Source organism: Podarcis muralis, chromosome 8 (assembly GCF_964188315.1).
Source record: "Podarcis muralis chromosome 8, rPodMur119.hap1.1, whole genome shotgun sequence".
In the NCBI taxonomy this organism is placed as follows: domain Eukaryota; kingdom Metazoa; phylum Chordata; class Lepidosauria; order Squamata; family Lacertidae; genus Podarcis; species Podarcis muralis.
This window is the reverse complement of record NC_135662.1, coordinates 41,555,128-41,575,543: the sequence shown is the minus strand read 5'-3', so window position 1 is coordinate 41,575,543 and position 20,416 is coordinate 41,555,128. Positions and strand designations below refer to the sequence as shown.

The 20,416-nt window shown below is 40.6% G+C and overlaps 1 protein-coding gene across 4 annotated transcripts in view; it reads left to right on the top strand.

Moving 5' to 3' along the window:
• Window positions 1–20,416, top strand: part of ASXL3 (ASXL transcriptional regulator 3) — a 100,725-nt gene that overhangs the window by 59,640 nt on the left and 20,669 nt on the right. For 3 of the 4 annotated variants that reach the window (XM_028737062.2, XM_077933066.1, XM_077933067.1), the window contains exons 5-8: window positions 2,792–2,913; window positions 13,892–14,009; window positions 14,942–15,061; window positions 17,754–17,917. In XM_028737062.2, the coding sequence (XP_028592895.2) occupies window positions 2,792–2,913; window positions 13,892–14,009; window positions 14,942–15,061; window positions 17,754–17,917 (524 nt within the window). Of the gene's footprint in view, window positions 1–2,791; window positions 2,914–13,891; window positions 14,010–14,941; window positions 15,062–17,753; window positions 17,918–20,416 lie in introns of those variants that run through there. The other variant, XM_077933068.1, reaches the window with a different exon arrangement.

The window sequence follows — 20,416 nt, the reverse complement described above, 5'->3', positions numbered from 1 at the left end:
GGGTGGGTAAGATTGGTCAGCCACAACACCCGATTGGTAGGTCCCTTGATGCTGAGTTTAATCTGGCCAATGGGGCACAGTCCAAATGGATTGAGGGACCTATATATGCCCATGCACGTGACCCAGAGCTTCCTCTTTCGGCGTGTGCATTCGGAACACCCGCCCACCTCTCCCTACTTTTTGGGCTTTTGCGCTTGACCTTGCTATGCTGTCGTCTGTCTTCTGTCGTTGGGACAGGGGCACAGCAGGAATTTTCCCCACTTGGCTGATTGGCTGTTGCCGTTTGGGTTTTGCCTGCCGCGTAGCAAATTGTCACAACTTGTAAGGTTGCAGATAGGCTCTGGTTCAGGTGATAGGGATGGGAGAACACTCTCGCCATCCCTATGTGAAGGGTATTCCGGGAGGACATCTGGGTGGCAGATATAGTCCGTTCCCGACTTTTCGCTTATCCAGGTGTTCACCCTTGGCTGACCTATGCTGGAACCCTGGGTCAGCACCACCTGCACGGCAGGGAGCTAGCTGAACCAGAGCCTATGCAACCAATCACTTTATGTAATCAATAAAGTTGTGGCCTAAATTCTGCCAAAAACCAAAACCAAAATTTGAGTCAAGTGTGAATTTATTTAGCGGGGAGGTTTCTGGGTCTGAACACGCAAAAATAAAACATGTCTCTAAGTCCCCTCCACCATCTTGACAGAATTGAATGAAATCTGAGTGAGGTTGATGTTGTCATACTTACTCTAATTTACTTGGTTCTTGTAGTCTGCTCTTTGTTGCCTTTCTGCCTTGGAACTTAGCAGTAACTATCAGTAAGTTTAGACATAATGGTAGCAGTTATATGCTGTTTTGTTACGCCTTGTGCCAGCTCTAAGGGAAGGCTGTAATGTTTACAAGTTGCTTACTTGAAATAGGTTCCAATCCTGCAGAGACTTTCTGTGTCACTGGCAAACAAAAATGTGTGATAGTAATGTGAATACAAAATGAAATGATTCATGTGGCAAGGAACTTGTAAATGTTACATGTCATGTATGCAGCCATCATGTAGCATGCATTAACATTTTTAACAGCCAGACCTTTATGTGGAAATTGGTTGCAATATTTGAATCAGGTCACAGTTTTTGTGTGTGTATTTGTTTGTTTTAAAAAAACACCACCTTGTTTCCTTCTCTTTTTTTGCCACATATTTGTAGCCCTGGTGACTGTAGTACATCTTCGCAGCTACCATTTTTTCCCCAACTGGCAGAGGGTAGAATGAAAACACTGCATTTCCTCTGCCTGGCTTCAGAATGATACTGCAGGCCCTTCCAGTCTGGCATTTTATTCTGCAACGTGTTCTTGACACAATAATAGTGCGTGGATTTATTCTGCTCTGTTAATTGTTCTGTGCTGCTTCCCAGATGATACCACATTAGTGATGTTGGGGAGTGGGTCTATAGTTCAACTAAAGCAGGACAAAACAACCCCAAACATTTGTGTTACGAAAAATTATGGGATCTCAGCCAGAAGCTACAGGTAAAGCACTGACTGGAAGTGAAGCAATATGACCAGTCCAGAACCTTTGCAGTTGCAACTAGTATTGAAAGTGGGATGGCATACAACCGCCCCAATAGCATCGTGAGTGCAAATTATGTCACCACAGCCTCCCGTACCTGGCTTATGTGGTGCTTTTTGTGAAGCGGTGGCAGTGACTTCCAACAAGACCTCTTGATATCTTGCCAAAATCTCATAAGATTTAATGAGCTCCACAAGACCTTGCAAGTTTTCAGTGAGATCTTGCGAGACCTCACTGGCCGCTGGCGCTGCTGCCAGTAATGCTGCTCCAGCAACAGTGAAGTGGGGGGTGGGGTTGCTCACAGGGGCGCTGCCTCTATGGCATCCACCACCCAAGGCGGCTGCCTCACCCTGGCTTATGGGTGAGCCAGCACCACAGAACACAACATACATGAAGTACTGTTAACATTTTAAGGTGCTGTGCTCGCTCTACAATCAAATTGCTAGTTGTCGCTCTCACAAGCATTAGGAATAGTTAACTTTACAATGTCCTTGCCATTTGATTTAGGAACTTGGAACACCGGGCAGAAATTATTTTATGTGTTGTTACCCATTTTCCTCCTGGCTGAGCTTTACCGCTAACCTGCTAGGTCAGGGGATCTCTTACAGCTGTTAAATTCTGTTATCCTATTAAGTTCTTTAATGTTTCCACATTATGATGGGAAACCTTCATGTTTTGCTTCTTGAGCTGGCCATTTTCCTCCTTATTGCGTCCTGCTTAGTTTTGAACTTAGTTGCAGAGAACAGAGTACATTTTCAAATTGCAGTGAAAGACAGTTCACAGATGTTAATTTGTATGTATCAAGTCATTCACTGGATTTAGCATGTGTTGGCAGTACACAATTTAAAATTTACGTCTCGACAAAATGGAGCTTTGTGTGATTTCATTGCCAGTGGCCATGCAGATGCTGTTTGTAGATAGAGGCCCAGATTCGACTTGGAACAAGAAAAGATCAAAATGATTTCAGCAGGTCTTTAGTTCCCCTGAATTAACATTAGGCAAATCTGTGACTGTTTGAATGGCTGTTTCTGGTTGCCTCTTACTTCACAGTTGGTCACGTTCTTCCATAAACCACCCTGAAGATATTCCGTGTTCTTTGCAATGCCACAGCTTTCACACATGGCAGATCAGCCCAGAGATTTTCTTTCCTAGAGTAATTCTGAGATCTCTAAATTAAATTAAATTTGCAGACTGATTTTCCTCAGTTCTCAGTGCTTTGTTTTATTTCTATCTTCTTAGTTTGTACTAAGCAAGCACCTGAAGAAATGTCTTCCATTCGGGACTCAAGCCTTACGAATGCACCAGTGCAAAGCAAGCTAGTGTCTTCCTTCCAACAGCACACCAAAAAGGCACTTAAACAGGTAAGCTAATATTGGCTTCACTATCAGTCAGATTTCTTCTGATGGGCGTCTAAGCTATCCTTTATTTATGTATGTATTGGGACTAAAGGTGGTGAGATTTTATGGTTCCATAGCTAAGCTTATTGCCTACCTTGCTTATCTGGCATTGAGGTGCTGAATAGGTCTGGATACTGAGGTATCTCCAGTTATGCTATTGTGCAGTAGAGTCGCCCCTTTTTCCTCTAGCAGTGAAGAGACAGATACTTAAACATTAATGGAAATATTGTTATAAAGAGAGGTTCCTGGCCAGCCTATGATTCGCTATGGAAAAGGTGCAGGGAGGTGCTCTAGAAAGGATTCTGAACCTTTGAATAATCTGAGCTTGCCTTTCACTTTGAGGCTTGTGGTGTTAGGAGAGCAATAGTTGGAAACATTACAGAGGGATTTTAACGATGAGATGAAGCCACACAGCATAAATTGTTTGTGGAGGAAGTGCCAGGCAAGACAAAATGACAAAATCGGCTGCAGGAGAAATCCATAAATGCAATTACAGATACCTTGTTAACATAAAAATTCAGGAGGCAGCTGCAAATACTTGTATATAGGTAGGATAAGAGCACATGGTAAGGAAATCAATGAAAAGTTGTTCAATTTTAAAATGATTTTGGTTGTCTGAAATGATGATTATTACAGATCTCAGGAAATAATCATTTCCCCGTACACACAAATATTGAATGCTTAAGTCAATGTGTTGTGTTTTGGCCTAAGGAGGTTCCCTCGTTCCCCACCCTTTCCCTCTTGTGCTACAGGTATTCATTACTACCAGATGCAGGCAGCTGGATTTGATTTAATGCAAAACTGTAAATCCTATCTGATAGGTGAATGAACTTTAAGCAGCAATTTTTGTGCAGAAAATTGCTGTTGGGAGTTAGTTCTCCTACTGTATATCCTCTCTCCAGACTTTCTATTGCTTTTATGGGGGTATAATGTGCTTCCATTCCACTACAAATAGCCTACAGTGCCTCTGAATACACAGAGATGTTAAGCAATTGTATGTGACACTCACCACCCAATATTAACTTACTGGATCTGTTCTGCAATAACAGGAGCTGAACCTTTAACATGTTCTGGGAATAAACTGCTTACAGTACATTGTAGAGTGCCAGAAGCAATGTGGAGCTGGCTGTATTTTCTTTTCTTCTTTTGACTTTAACATATGGATTCCTTGCAGTATAATAACTTTGAAGGAATCAGAAACCTTTTCCATTCTGTATGTTAAACAAAGGCAAACTATTCCAGGTGTTCACACTAGGGATATTTATGTTCGCTTTTTAAAAAGTGTTAGATTGGGGTGAAACTAACAGGAGACAAGGTGATTTAGATTTGATCCACCTCTTTACTGGTAGTTCCCTTCACAAGCTCCTGCTTTATAGTAGTTATCTTCAAAGTAGTAATGTAGGGGAATTTTGCTTGGGCCATATTTTTGAGCAAGCTGATCTAATTTCCACCTGTCAGACGAATACACAGGTCAGAACATGTCTTTAGCATTTAGCGCTTGTCTGACATAGTTCTTGTCTCAAAATACATACAAAAATGCATATGTTAGCAATATATATGTTTGTAGGTGTGTGTATTGATGTAAAAATATGCATTTAAATGCATATTTTGTGATAAAATATGTATTTGACTACTTATTCAAATAAAAAATTCATATGGATTTAAAAAATAAGTAAATCACAGGTTACCGTAGTGTGGAAACAGGACAGAATGACTTTATGAAAAAGCACTTGCAAAATTGAATCAGACCAGAAATAGACTTATCCATACTTCACACTGAAGTATGAAACAGTGCAGCTAGTACACAGACTTTTGCCTTGGTTCAAGTCCCTTCCCATCCATGAAGCTGACTTGGTAGTTTGGGGTTGACCACTGTCTCTCAACCTAATCTACTTTGTAGATGTGTAGGAATGGGGAACTGGTGGCCCTCCAGCTGTGGTTGGACTCCAACTCCTTTTATCCCTGACCATTAGGCATTCTGGCTGGGGCTGAAGGGAGTTGGAGTCTAACAACACCTGGAGGGTTACAGGTGGGACCATCCTTCAGCTAGACTAGAGGGATACAGCAGAGGCAAGGAAGGATTTTCTGGTTTTTTGAAGTTGGCAGACTTAGGGAAGGTGGCAGTCCTGATTTGTGGAGTCGTCACAGACTTTTGTTTGTATTTCAGCTTTTGGTGGCATTTCATCAAGTAGACCAATGTTTAGTTGAAATGCATTTGGTATTTGTTGTACATTGTGGGTTTGTCATGTAGAAGTATTTTCTTTTTGTCTGTTGTTTGTGCATTGGGTATTTGATTTTAAAATACCTGTGGTTATAAAATTTGATGGATTTCAGTTGTGCCCTCATTTATACATGTGATTTTCTAACTTGTCTGTAGTTTGCTTGGTTTTTGTGGTTGGGTTATAGATATCTCTCCTTGCCTTTCCTTTTGCTTTGGATTAGGGCTTAGGCTGATTCATTGAGTTCCTTCCTGAGACCCAGCTGCATTCTTTGAGGCCATTGACTCTCTTGGCTGGGACAAGGATACAGTTGGAGCTCATGATCCAACTCAGAGGAGCCTTCTTCTACCCAGTTCTCTCACAGAATGAGAGTTAGACCATTAGTTCATCTAACTGACCATAAAGTATATTGATTCAGACCATTGGTCCATCTAACCAGCCCATTGTACATATTCAGTGGAAGGGTTTCAGAGACGGCCCCCACACACCTTGAGGCATACCATGAGATGCCATGGATTGTAACCCACCATTTTGGAAAAGCAGCTGCTCAGGCCATAGGAAAGCTCTGAGGCTTTGGAAAAAAACATATCCAGGGCTTTAGCCCCCTTAGCTCCTGGCTAGGGATGCTTCTGCCCAACACAAAAGCTGTCAGTTATGACAACTGGAGGGTTGCACAAGTGTTTCTGCCCACCTCTTTGTTTGCGAAAAACGAAAACAACCCATGCAGGCAATGGATTATAAATTACTGCAATGAGATTTGTTCCAATAACAAAAAAATCTTGTTTTTTTTACAGGAGCTTTTTATGTTACAAAACTTGCTTCTCTGTTAATAGAACTTTTCACAGGAGCTTACTGTTATACAAAACTTGCTTCTTTGATAAATAATATGGATTTCCAGTATTTATCTGTTTCACATTATTCACTTTTTTAGTTATACATCTGCAAAAATATACCTAATAACTCCCAACAATTTTCCTCATTCATAAACCCAAAGACCCTAGCCTTGTTGCTGAACCAATGAGGTACATTAAATATGTAAAAGTATTGGAATAAATATTCAAGTATTCAAATAAAATTGATTGAAGTTGATACAAACCTCTTTCTATTCTCTTCTATACAAACAACGCTAAAATCCAAATTATATTACATAAAATACAGACAAACCTTTTTCTGTTGGTGACTCAACGAGGTATAGCTGTTTTTAGATTCACCATTATAGTAAATGGGACCAAGGCAGAACATCATTTTTAATAAATCAAATTTGGTCCCGAATACTGTATTGAGTCAAACTGGAAAGACACATAGCTGCTCCATAACAGCTTCAGCCTCTTGCCAAATCTACAGATATGTTACATTTTGTGGCAGGTGAACACAAAATTAATCAGCCATAATCTCTGTGAGTTTGCTTTCAATTTTGAAAACTTACCATGGTATTGCATGTGGGAAGCCAATATCTGAAGTGATTTTAAAAACCATGATTTTTGCCAAGTAGTGTTTTTGTATTACAAACCATAGTTGCTGTTGGTCACCCTCTAGAGCAGAGTTCAGCAAACTTTTTCAGCAGGGGGCTGGTCCACTGTCCCTCAGACCTTGTGGGGGGCTGGACTATTTTTTTTGGGGGGGGGAATGAACGAATTCCTATGCCCCACAAATAACCCAGAGATGCATTTTAAATAAAAGTACACATTCTACTCATGTAAAAACACCAGGCAGGCCCCACAAATAACCCAGAGATGCATTTTAAATAAAAGCACACATTCTACTCATGTGAAAACACACTGATTCCTGGACCGTCCATGGACCGGATTTAGAAGGCGATTGGGCCAGATTCGGTCCCCTGGCCATAGTTTGCCTACCCATGCTCTAGGCTGCTGCATGATAGAAATAGGAATCTGGGCAGATAGAAAAATGAAAGCCCACAAGCCATTCTAAACAATGGGTTGTCTATATGTTTGGAAACTAAAACAGTGGCTTTGGTTATCTGATTGGTTAATGTAAAACATCTGATTGGTGTAATGTCTGAATTGAGAATGTGTTCAATAGGCAAAAGGGATTTGTACAAAACTGCCATCCTAGCAATATGTCTATGGTAAATATTGTTCACTCATTCCTCCTTACCAGAAAATGTGCTACGCAGCCTGTTTACTGAACTTTGGTTCAGCACACATGTTAAAGAGAAACTAGATGGTAGTTCTCTGGTTTCTGCACTGCTTGCTTGATGGCGTTGGATTCAGAAAAATGCTGTTTTGATTCTAAACTTGTTTTACTGTTGAAATAACAAACAGCAGTGCCATTAAAAGCAGCAGGGTGCAATCTGCTTCCTAGTTAGTTTGTTTGCTTTTGTGCTGTGGTGGAAGAGATAATATTTCCCCACAGGACATTTTTCAATGGACCACATTAACAGCTTCATACTAACACCCCCCCTAAAAAAAGTGAACACTTGTCCTTTTAAAAGAAAAAAGAAAATATGAAGAAGTTGATATACTTTGCCTCCCTTGATGTGAAAGTTGGCATGACTACTTAAATTGCACATCCAAGCTTATGCTTGCATTTTCTTTGCACTGTTGGAAAGCTACCAATAAGTCATTTTTATTAAGATATGAGGGATTTTGTAGCTGTGAACATATGATCAGTTTTTTTCTGTTGTAAAAAAAGAAATAAGAAAGAAAGAAATTGCAACTTAAACTTTTGGATATTTATATATTCCTTCACAATTGTGATTGTACATGTTTTACAGAGTAGCCAGTTATAGTTAATACAACTTGGTTAAAAAGTAGGACTGGCAATGTTTGTAAACTTTGGGTCGCTTGTTGGTAGAGCCTTTGGGAACATGTTGAGATAAATCTATGCATTAAATCAGGGGTTGCACTCAGTGGTGTAGCGTGGGTTGTCAGCACCCGGGGCAAGGCAAGTAATTTGCGCCCCCTAACCCATGGATTTGCGCCCCCTAACCTGTGGATTTGCCCTAACCCCAGATGTTGCGCCCGGTGCGGCTGGCCCCCCTTGCACCCCCCACGCTACGCCACTGGTTGCACTTTGGAGTTTTGAGAAAGTGCCATGGTGCCAGCCACAAAATGGCTGCCATGAGAGCATGGCCTAACACAAAATGACCGCCACATCAGAAAGAGCAGAGGGAGAGAGGACTAGGATATGGTGTGGAGATGCCGCCTATCACTCCCTCCTCAATGGAAAAGGAAGGCACCAACCTCAGCCACCACTGCACTTGCTCACAGAGAGAAGCTCTTTGCACCTCTACTGTGCTCCAAATATATAGGATGATGGGTGTCAATCCTGGCATCTAGTGCCATAAAGGCAATGTATGAGGCCATGTGCAATGTAGAGAGGCTGAGTCTGTGCCACAAGGAACTGAGCAGGAAGAGCAAAGAGTTTGTTATGTACAGTGGTACCTCTGGATGCAAACGGGATCCGTTCCGGAGCCCCATTCGCATCCAGAGCAGAATGCAACCTGCGTCTACATGTGCGCGGGTCGCGCCTCTGTGCATGACGTCATTTTGATCGTCTGCGCAAGTGGCGAAACCCGGAAGTAGAGTGTTTCGTTACTTCCGTGTCACCACGGAGCGCAACCTGAAAACGCTCAACCTTAAGCAACCTCAACCCAAGGTATGACTGTATTGTGCATTTTGGAGGTAATAGTTACTTAGATCATCAGCCTTCGTATGGTGGCTTGGTGCAAGGTAGATCACAACAGAAGCACTGCAACCATACAAACAGAAAGTAAAGAAAAGAAAAGAAATGGGGACCCAAATGCCTGTTTGGGTTAAATATGCATACCTGGTCTGAAATGCTTGAAGAGTACTGACTAGTCCTTTAATGGCTAGGAGGTACTGGCACCCAGGGGCACCACATTGCCAATCCCTACATTAAATAACTTAGAATCATTCTGTACATTACAAATAATATAAAAAGAAGATAGAGATTATATAATTCTCAACTGTAATATTTGAAACTGCTACTGGAGGGGCATGTCACAATATAGCATGCTCCCTACATATATTAAACTAGCACATCAAGAGAGGCCTATACTAAACTCTTCTTTTTAAATTATGTTGTGCTTCTGCCTGCCTCTAGAGAATTTCTACTAACCCCAGGAACTGCACTGGATTGTTAAGTCCAGTCAAATTATCTAGTCCAGGCATGTCCAACAGGTAGATCACTGGGCATCTGTGGTAGATCACCGGTAGATCAGTGGCTCCTCCCAAAGAAGCTAAAAAACTTTGGCTCCCTCAAAACAAACTCAGCATCTTTGCCCTGCACCCCTAAAATGACCTGAACCATCAAAAACAGGGCTTTCCTTCCTAATAAAAGCTCAACAACTTTGACCTGAACCCCTAAAAAGGGGATAGATCATTTTAACTCTGTGAGTAGATCGCAGTCTCTTGGAAGTTGGCCACCCCTGATTCTAGTCCAACCCCCCGGAATGCAAGAATATGCAGCTGTCTCATCGAACCTGCAACCTTGGCATTATCAGTACCATGCTCACTCATTACCAGTTCTCAAACTGTAGCTTCAACCATAGCAAGATTACTTGAGGAATGAAAATTAGGGTATATAATGCCATGAGTAAACTGATTGTTAAAGGCTACATAGCAGATTTATGATAGAAATAACAACTTGAACCTGCGGCCCCTGAGTTGCTATTGAGCGTGTCTTGCCCAGAATGTGCATCACCCCTGAGATTTTCCGTTTTCCTCAATATAAAATATCAGCCAATGGCTCCTGAATCTAATACAGGTTAATATAAACAAATTCATCTTATTTCCTTGGGATTTGAGCTTTGTGTGTGGGAGGATTTTATGAAATGTAGTCAAGGATACAGATGCTTTAGTAATTTTGTAGGTCAGCATGTTTTATTACTCTGTGTTAAATAAAATGGTTGTAGCCTTGCAGACATATTCAGCTTTTATGCTTAGCACTTTGATTCTTTGTTGCATGAAACATGTTACAGAAAGTTTTAAGGGAGGAGTGGGAATTAATGGTTTTCAGACTTGAATTGATGTTGCCAAGTCGAGCTTCAGAATGTGGAATAAATTGGTGATGGTGATGATGAATCAAGATACTACTTTTAATTTGGGTTGTGTAGGAATGATAGTAGCTGTGTCCAGGCATTCTAAATCGTTTGTGTGATGCAAAAGAGCGAGGGTGTGCATGCGCTAGCACCATCCTCCACAAGTTGGAAAGATAATTTCTGCAGCAAGGGGTCAGTTTGAGTAGAGAGCAGGCGCCCTGTTTCAGACTTTACCTCTCCAGTCCGTGGAAGGTGATGGAAACAGCAATGAGTGGCAGATCTAACATGCCTTTCCTTTCACTCCCTCATTGCATTAGGGCTTTTGGAACACTTGAATAGACCTATTCGCCCAAAGTACATTCTACATAGGGATGCGGGTGGCGCTGTGGGTTAAACCACAGAGCCTAGGACTTGCCGATCAGAAGGTCGGTGATTTGAATCCCCGGGACGGGGTGAGCTCCCATTGCTCGGTCCCTGCTCCTGCCAACCTAGCAGTTTGAAAGCACATCAAAGTGCAAGTAGATAAATAGGTACCGCTCCAGTGGGAAGGTAAACGGCGTTTCCGTGCGCTGCTCTGGTTTGCCAGAAGCGGTTTGTCATGCTGGCCACATGACCCGGAAGCTGTACGCCAGCTCCCTCGGCCAATAAAGCGAGATGAGCGCTGCAACCCCAGAGTCGGCCACGACTGGACCTAATGGTCAGGGGTCCCTTTACCTTTTTACATTCTACATACATGTAGGGAATACGCAACTATAAGCTGGAGTGGGCATGGTTTTAGCCCTACCCCTGATGTCAGGTCTTCTTCTTTTAACTGCACATAGCACATGAATGTTTCTACAGAGAGGCCAGCACAGGAGCTCCTTGCAGGGACACCTGGTTGTGTGGGTTTGCTGATTGTGCAGAACCTCCTATGTGTGAGGAATCTACCCATTGGCTTTTGTATTCTGTTCAACACGTGGTTGCTAAAAGACTTGAAATGGAGGGGTTAAAAGTGCAGCTGTGCTTCAGTCTGTACTCAAGTATGCCCTGAATTTGAGTGAAGTGTGCATAGGGCCAAAGCCTCATTTTCTGGTGGGACAGAGTTTCTATGGCAAATGGTAGTGGGTTTTCTTGGTGTGTGTGAGAGAGTGATCTATACTGCATAAAAAATTCTGCATGTAGACTTGATGTCTATGAATTTATTTATTACGGTCGGAGACCAGCTTGTGACTTGATGTCTATGGATCTTGTCCCAGCACATTAATGGCAAATGCAGGCTGCTATTGCTTAATATAATGAAGTGCTACATGAATTGAGATTTGGCTATTTTTATTCTGTCATTTATGTCCCAAATGGAAGTGTATGCATTTTCATTTTATGTGCATGCTGCTTTGATATAGTAAATACCAAGTAAAACGGGAGGATTGTCTTGTTTTTCAAATCCAGATGTCAGGACAGTATTTTCTGCGGACATAATACTTGATATTTTACATGGTTGAAGTTAGGTTGGAAAGTATTTTCTGACACCCAGTAATCATCACCTTTATGTCCAGGAAACTGTTGTTTTTTTCTTCCATGATCTGAATCGTTAATAAGGACCTGGGATGGAACGGTATTGTTTTTGAGTGTAATCTGTTAGTGATAGTAGCACATGGAACTGCAGTATAAATAAGTTAAATAGCATCACTCCCATCAATAATCCCGGGAACTGTAGTTTGGTAAGGGGCCTGAGAGTTGTTAGGAGCCCGCTATTTCCCTCATGGAACTGCAGTTATCAGAGTTCCCTGTGAAGAGGAATTGATTGTTAATCCACTTTGGGAATTGTCACACTGTGAAGGGAATAGAATTCTCGGAACCCTTAACAAACTACAGTTCCCAATATTTTTGTATTTGTGCAGTAGGGACCAGGGGGGCGGGGAGCTATGGTACAGCTTTAAATGCCTGGTGTGGATGTGGCCATAATGAAAAAGAAAGTTAAAGATGGCCTTTCCTTTCAGTTTGTATCTGAAACTTGTAGATATTCTGCATTTCAGGGAGAAAACACTATGATTTTTCTTTTAGCAATAACAACCACAGGCAACTGAAGCTGACAGTGCTCAGCTGCAATCAATGTCAATATGTCTTTTAAATCGGGGTCTGCCACAATACTGATGGGATTTGAACATTCACATTTGATGCAGGGTTAGGTCAGTTTAAGAGGAATATAATATATTTCAGGCTTCTAAACTGATGAAAAATAAATATTAAATGTAGCCTTTCCTTTCACTAATTAGTGGTAGCTTCTGTTCATTGAATGTTTACATTTCCTTGCAGTTAAGAGAGACTGTACCCTTCTTTGAATATATTCAAAAAGGTTGACAGTGGCTTCTTTTTTAAAACAACTCTTCTTTATTGTACATTGCCCATGTGCCTCTAATTACCGTAACTGAAATATGCATAAAATAATCCCACCTGTTTTTTTAATTGTAACTGAGCTTGTGCTGCAGAGTATTTTTCAATGGAATAGGAAGTAATTGTTTTTAATTCTTTTGTCTTTTGAAGTGTTGTGTGCAAAGCATTATCGTCTAAGCAGACTACAGCTGTATTGCAATTACAAAATTAACCTCACAAGTCATTAGTGCTCATAAGGAAACAAAGGATATTAATTCATACTAGGCATGACCTCCGCTGGTGAAGCGTAGGGTTTTCTCTTAAACCCACACACAAATCAAAGATGAGAGTGTAAAATGAAGATTTTAAGCAGGTATTAGCAGCAAGCTGATCTGTTCTAACTTGCACGGCTCACATATCTGTGCTTGTAAATTCTTTAATGGGCGAATTCTCACATTAATATATTTCCTGACCTTCCTGTCTGGGCTCGTTTACTGTACAAAATATCCTGGCAGCTATTCTGTTTCTGCTCGTGTTTTGTATTGCATTATCATCCCCGTAGCCGATCCAGTTATAAAACACACAGGAAAAAACCCCTCCCATTTGTAGATATTTATTCTTGTATCATTTTCTCCCAGATTTGCCAGAACACCATCATGTTCGTGTTCTGAAGGTTAATGCCCAAAGTCAAGCAGACAGAAGCCAAGTGCTGCAAGGTTTTCCAAGATTAGGACCGATTCCCTTCGCAGAAATAAATGATTCCTGGCATGTGCAGTGATTTTGTGCAGCACTACTCACGGCTGAGTGAGTGCATCAATACTGTAGCCCTTACATGCTGTACATACTGATGACACTGTGTTAACTTGATTGACTGAGCAGTATACGGGAGAAGATGCACCTGCAAGAGATGTTCAGACACACATTTTAGCCTGGGTTTGAAATATTTATTTTACATTTATTTTAACTTGGAAGCCTTAAGTCTCATATTCCATGGGTTCTCATGTTTCTGCTGCTAAGGTAGAGCAAACAGTTTATGTATGCTTCTTTGTTGTCAAAATTGTTCTGGAAAACGATTTTAAGGTGCATCTTCCTTTATCTTTAAAGCCAAAAGCTTGTTTTCCATTTTTATTTCACAGTGTAGCATATGATCTATAACAATGTATAGCATTTTTGTATATAAAATATTGAAGAAAATGACATAAAGGGGAACTAGTATGAATCCTGGCAAACTTGCAGCTAGATAAATATATTATGGGGTTCATTTGAATAATAGGCAAATGTTTTGTGTAATTCACCTGTAAACAACATTTTGTGTTATATTTTTTCTGTTTTATTGTTTCCTTTGTAGGCATTGAGACAGCAGCAGAAAAGAAGAAATGGAGTGTCAATGATGGTAAACAAGACTGTTCCTCGTGTTGTTTTGACACCATTAAAGGTGTCTGATGAGCAGTCTGATTCACCCTCAGGTAAATAGCTAAAGGACTGTCTGCGACACCCGTTTCTAGTAAAAGAGCCCTCCCTCTGGGCGAGAGCTATAACATGCAAAATTTAGGATGGGTGGAAATAATGATGTCATTCTCACACAGTGGATTTTTTTTATTCTTATCCTATGACCAATTTTATTAATTCAAGGGAGGAACTTAATTCCAGTCTATTAAGGGGGAGGGAGGGAGAAAAAGACGTAATAAAATAAAACCAGCCAGCATTACAAACAGCTTCTTTAAAGGAATGCAAAGAAGCATTTTTGGATTGCTGATTCCTAATGAGAGAACTACATACTGGCATGCAGTGCCATCAGGGGGTAAAATAAATAACCATCACAGCTCCTGTGAGAGTATGAATTACTCTCTTAGTTCTGTCTTGCAATATCAGTTGTCCTTTTTTTATATAAGATTTTGTGTTCTGGCACCATCCTAATCACCACTGTGCAACCCTGACCTTTAGTTTTGGCTGCTACATTCTTCGCTGTGAATAGATTGTACAGATATCTGTGTCACTTTTTATTGTAGATTCCCTGGACATGGGAGAAAATTAACTTTACAATGGGAGGGGTTTCCCTTTCTTCCTTTTATTTCTTTGTCCCCCTATAATGGGAGTATGATTATTTCGAAAGACGTCCCTCAGCTATCAGAAGAGGGCTTATTTGTAATGGATTAGCAAACATCTTTATTGACTGCTACATTCAAGAAACTTGTTTTCACCACTTAATGGATTTATGAGCTTTTGCTTCATCGGTTCTGGTGACAGGGAATCAAATTGTCAAGCAGAAAACATTACCTTTAAATAGTGTAGCAGATGAAGATGTCGTTCTTAGGGGTGTGTTGATTTTTTTTTTCCAGGAAAGAAATTCTACCTTTGTTTTTGTTCTTCATTGTAATGTCTTTTTTTTTTTTTTTAGGATCTGAATCTAAAAATGGTGAAGCAGACAGTTCTGATAAAGAAATGAAACATGGGCAAAAATCTCCAACTGGAAAACAAATGAGCCAGCACTTAAAGAGATTAAAAAAATCTGGTTTAGGTGAGTATGTCTCTAAAAGGTCCGGGGGGAGGGAAGGGGAGGAATGTCACTTCATTGCATTATGTTATAGAAAATAATACACATTCTGTAAACTCACTAGAGGAAGTTTTATACTGTGTCTCTGATGTTTTGGATTTTCTCACTGTATGTGGGTCTTCCTCGTCTGTTCCTTCATCCCTCTGAACTCTGCAGGAGTTCCCTCTTATTGGGACCTTTCCCCCAGCATGCCTTTCTGCTGTTGACCTTTTCAATCTGACAGACCCAAGCTGTCCTAAATTGGCCATTTTGCAGCCAGCTGTTTCTTGCTTCATCTTCTTCTAACAGGGAAATATTATTACCCCCCGTTACGTTTCCACCTTATTCCTGTACGGGATAATATATTATTATGTATTTCCCTTGGTGGACCACATTATTTATAAACTAGTATATTATTCATTGCCTGTTGTTGGACATCTAAACACCATGTTGGACAGTGTTTTTCCCCCTTTTTCCTTATTGCTCAGATATATGCAGAAATTTATCCTAGGTGACCACATGTCTCAATAAACCATTTAGAAAGGCAAGCAGTTTGCTCTGTTTGGGGGAATGATTCTGTTTCTCTTAAGAAATAGGTGTTTGGATTTATTCCTTTCTTTGTTTGCTTGCAAAACAAAAGCAGTTCAGTATCTAGTCTTCTGAAAAATAGTAACTGAATAAACTGTTTCCTCACCGCTTAGAGTGATGGCTACATTTAGTACTCCACTGAATCCTTTGACTTGTAATGATTTAACCGAGTGGCCATCTTGGCTGAGTTAGAAATGGACTTATAAAGAGGCTGTTTATCCTTTAAAAAAACCAATTTCCTATTTTTGCAAGTTCATTCTGAATTATATACCCAAGGTAACACCTGTGTTCTGAAGCATACATGTTTTCCCTGATAAGAATTATCAAATGTTCTTAAAATACCATTTATTAAAGTACTTAATGTTCTCCCAATTCATTTGGTTCCCACAAAAAGGCCCTTATAACCCATAATCAATATTTGGAGCGCAGCTGATTCATTGTTTAGCTCAAGTGGGTTGCTTTGAACTGGAATCTTTAAGAAGGGATTGTAAATGGATGAAGAAATAGGCTTTTTGTGCCAGTAGTTGAGATGCTTCATTGCATCAAATCTTTCCATCAATGTTTTCTTCTTCTACATCAGTTGTTTAAAATGTGAAGCATTTCGCATAAATTCCTTCAAAAGGCTAGAATGAACATCTTACAGAACTCTGTTTAGCTTGGTTTTAATTCTGTCTTCTGATATTATTTTTATAATATTAATATATTACTGCTGGCTGAAATAGTAACAAGAAATGATGTTTGAGAAGCTCCGGTGCACTTTCTTATTCCTAACAGTAAATGCTTAAGTGAAGTTATTTATTGAATAGGCATTCTCTGCAAAATCAAGTATTCTTTTGTGTGTCCTCTTTGATTCTTAGGAACTTCATAAAGTCTAAGTTGGAAGGCAAGGATATTTGTGTGTGTGTGAAAATGTTATTTCAGACCTAGTTAGATGCATGTTTTAAAGACCAACTAAGCTGAGCATCTAAAATAGTTGAACTTAGAGATCTATCTCCATTATGAAAGCTCTGGATTGTATTTAGCAGTCAGGTAAGCAGGCCACTTGTGCAATCAATCTTTCTCCTCCCCTCATATATATATCCCTGTATACACCTAAGTACTTTTCCAGAGAGTATAAGATCCTCCATGGGGAAATACAGTGGAGGAGAGAATCACCCAAACTTGGGCAGAGGTGGCTGACATGAGCAACTTCCCACTCACACAAGCTACCTATGCCCAATTTTGCCCAATTCTATGCAGAATTTATCTTCAGCTTTCATTTTAAAATTAAAAAGGAGCAAAGTTCTAGCTCTTTATAAAGGATGGGGAACCTACAGCTTGCTAAATGTACAAGTCCCACCAACCCTGACTTTTGGCCATGCTAGTTGGGACTGATGGGAGTTGGAAGTGCAATTGGAGGGTCACAGGTTCCCCATTCATGCCAGAACAGCTGCAGAAAGAAGGTAGATTTGAAAATATGTGGGTAGTGTCTGTCATAATTTTTTTTAAAAGGGGTGGGGATGTGAGTAGGCTATTCAGTGGTTGAGTAAATCAATGTCTTCAGACTGTGCATAGTTCTTGGCCCTCTTACTATTACCCAAGAACATGGTCTGAGGGCATATGATGCAGGCATCTGACTGAAGCAGAGCATTTCTGGGTCTGGGTAGCATCTCTATGGGAGATCTGGGAATCTCAAATAAGGCACCTTCAGTTCCATGATGAAAGCAAGGTTGGAGATTCACTCAAGCAATTTTTGTTTAAAGCTACATTTATTTTTGTTCATTTCTACGAAATTTTGCATAACAATTGAAGTTTTAGCAGAAGAGTTTGATGAAATAATGAGAATGGAAACTGTCTCATTCCCTTTATTTAGTTAGTTCCTTCTTTGAAAGCATTACCTTTAAAATATGCAAGGAAGAATGGATGCTGTAGAAATGCAAGAGAGGAAATGAGATGTATAGGCAAAAGATTTTTGGGATAAGGTTGCACTCCTCTCCACCACATTGAAAACTACTGTATTATAACAAATATAAATGAAGCTTTGATTTTTAAAAATGTTCTTGAATTTGTGGTAAAGGTAGATTTGATTTGTTTTGTGTGTTTAATCCAGGACACTTGAAATGGACCAAAGCCGAGGATATTGACATAGAAACTCCAGGATCTATACTTGTGAACACTAACCTGAGGGCTTTAATAAACAAACACACATTTCTTTCCTTACCTCAGCATTTTCAACAATACCTCTTGCTTTTGCTTCCAGAAGTAGATAGACAGGTAAGGGTTGGTTTTGTTTTTTTTAAAGCATACAGTAATTGCTTTCATGGGCATTCTTTTGTAATCGCTGCTTTTCTACAGCTTAACATGATGCATATTGTTCAGACTCACTGACACAAGTAAGTGCTTCTCAACACCATGCATAACTAACTTATGGAATTCACTGTCAGAGGAAGTCATGAAGTGGACTAGCAAAGGTGTTTTTAAAAAGGATTAGACACATTCCAGAAGAAAATGTGTAACGAAGGCTGTTAGCCATGACAGCAAACTATGAAATCTCAATCAGGCTGTGGTGCCTTATAGAAGTTATAGAAGCGGTGCAGGGACCACTTCCCGCCCATTGATTCATCCCCCAGCAGTGTTGTAGCATCTAAAGACTACTTAACATATGAGTAATGAGTAGGGCTGAGAAAAATGTTTGTGTTTTTCAGCTTTCATGTCAACATTCACGTGCTTGATAATATAGAACTTCTTGCTGAACAGCTAAGAAATTTTACAAAAATCAAAATAATTTATTTGCTGTTTGGATATGTAACCAGTTACATGTCAAATATGGGTGTGTAAAACCCACAGAGTCTAATTCTTAAGGTGCAGGGAACTGTATAGCCCTTGAGCTAGCACACAGAGCACAGCTCACAGAAGATCCTGAGCTTTGGAAACAAGGCAGTCAGAGCTTCCATGACCAAGCTGCTTTTTTCTTCTTTCTTCGGTGATCTCTTGTAGCCGAGTAAGATTGTCTTCCATAAACACAGTTTTAAAAGTGAGTCCGTAAGTGACTGCAGAGGCCATTTCTGGATCCACACATCCTTCCACAGTGGGGACATAGGTTTCTGGACGGGAATTGATCATGGTGAGGGTTTGCCAAGCATGCCTTCCTCTTAGCACGTTTCTCCCTTGTGTCCTGAGTTTGAGCATCTTCAAAGCCCATGGCACCTTTGGTAAAGGCTGTTCTCCAACTGGAGTGCTCACAGGCCAGTGTTTCCCACTTGTCGGTGTTTATACTGCATTTTTTGGGATTTGCCTTAAGAGAGTCTTTAAAAATCTTTTGTTGACCACCAGAATTACGCTTTCCACTTTTATGTTCGGAATAGAGTAGCTGCTTTGGAAGACAATAATCAGACATCTGTACAACGTGACCAGTCCAATGAAGTTGATGTTGAAGAATCATTGCTTCGATACTGGTGATCTTTGCTTCTTTCAGTACACTGGCATTAGTTCACCTGTCTTCCCAAGTGATGTGTAAATTTTTTTGGAGACACCAAGCTAGAGGATGCTCTGCAACCAGCTGAACAAAGCCTAGGCAGATTTCCTTTATATGCTTTCCGTGAGCCCTTCCCCAGAGCAATGTGACTGGGAGCAGCCCTGCCCTGGACCTGCCTTGCCTATAGCCACATGGGTTTAACTATGTTTCAGCTCAGGTCTAGTATGGACTTGCGTAGTTCGCCCCATCCACATGATGTAAGGCCTTCAAATGATACAGCAACACTATGGAAAGTGCCTCCTATGCTACTGCTATAACATCCAAAGGGAATAACTCCTCTTTACCGGTTCTTAAGAACCAGTAATTTTTGTTGTATTCAGCATGGCGCTAAGAGGATGATTCTGTCAGTGCAAGAATGAAGCAGCAACTCCTTCCCCAAAACACTGCAGGATTTCACTTAGCTATGCAACACTTGTTTCAAATACAGGCAATCTGACTGCTGTTCCACTATATTTGAAAAAAATGGTGACACCTATTTCATACTTGTCCTCAAATGGATTGACTGCATTCTCCAAAACTTCAAGTCCTGTGATCCATCCTGATCTGTTTTAGGAATTGGAATTATCTGACACAGATAGATCTGATGGAGGCTTACTTACACTTCCCATCAGACCAAGGACTATAGGCCCCCTCATTTCAGCTATGGGGAAGAACAACCACAATTCTGAGCCCTTTTGTTTGGGCTCGCCTCCACTTCCAGGATCTTTAGTAAAATCCTGGTAGACCAAGTGGCTTTCCCCAGAAGCACAGGCATGGGGATCTATTCATATCTAGGCAATCTCCTGGTCTGATCATCATCTCATAAGGGTAGCTCCAAGACACAGCTGTGACCTTATTGATGGGGTAGCACCATGGGTTTTCATCAGCAGTGCATTTCGTCCTATATACACCCTTTTCACAAATTTTTTTCTGCCTCCTGGCCAACAAATCTATATAAAGGCTCCAGAAAAGCACATGTGCAGTGAATCCAGATCTCATTTTCAGTCTCTAGCCAGTTTACTGTTAATGATGGAATCAAGTCTAGATTCCATCCGTTGGGCAAAATTCTACCCAAGACCGCTACACATTCGTCTTGAGGTAGAAAAAGCTTCAAAACACCAACAGTCTCAACACAGACATCCAGGTCCCACCCAGGTGCAGAACTTCTTCAGATTGTGGATCTCAGAGTCACACCTGTTTGGGGATATTCTCTTACAGGACGCCAGTTGAGTCTTTTTTACAATGGAAGCTAATTGAGC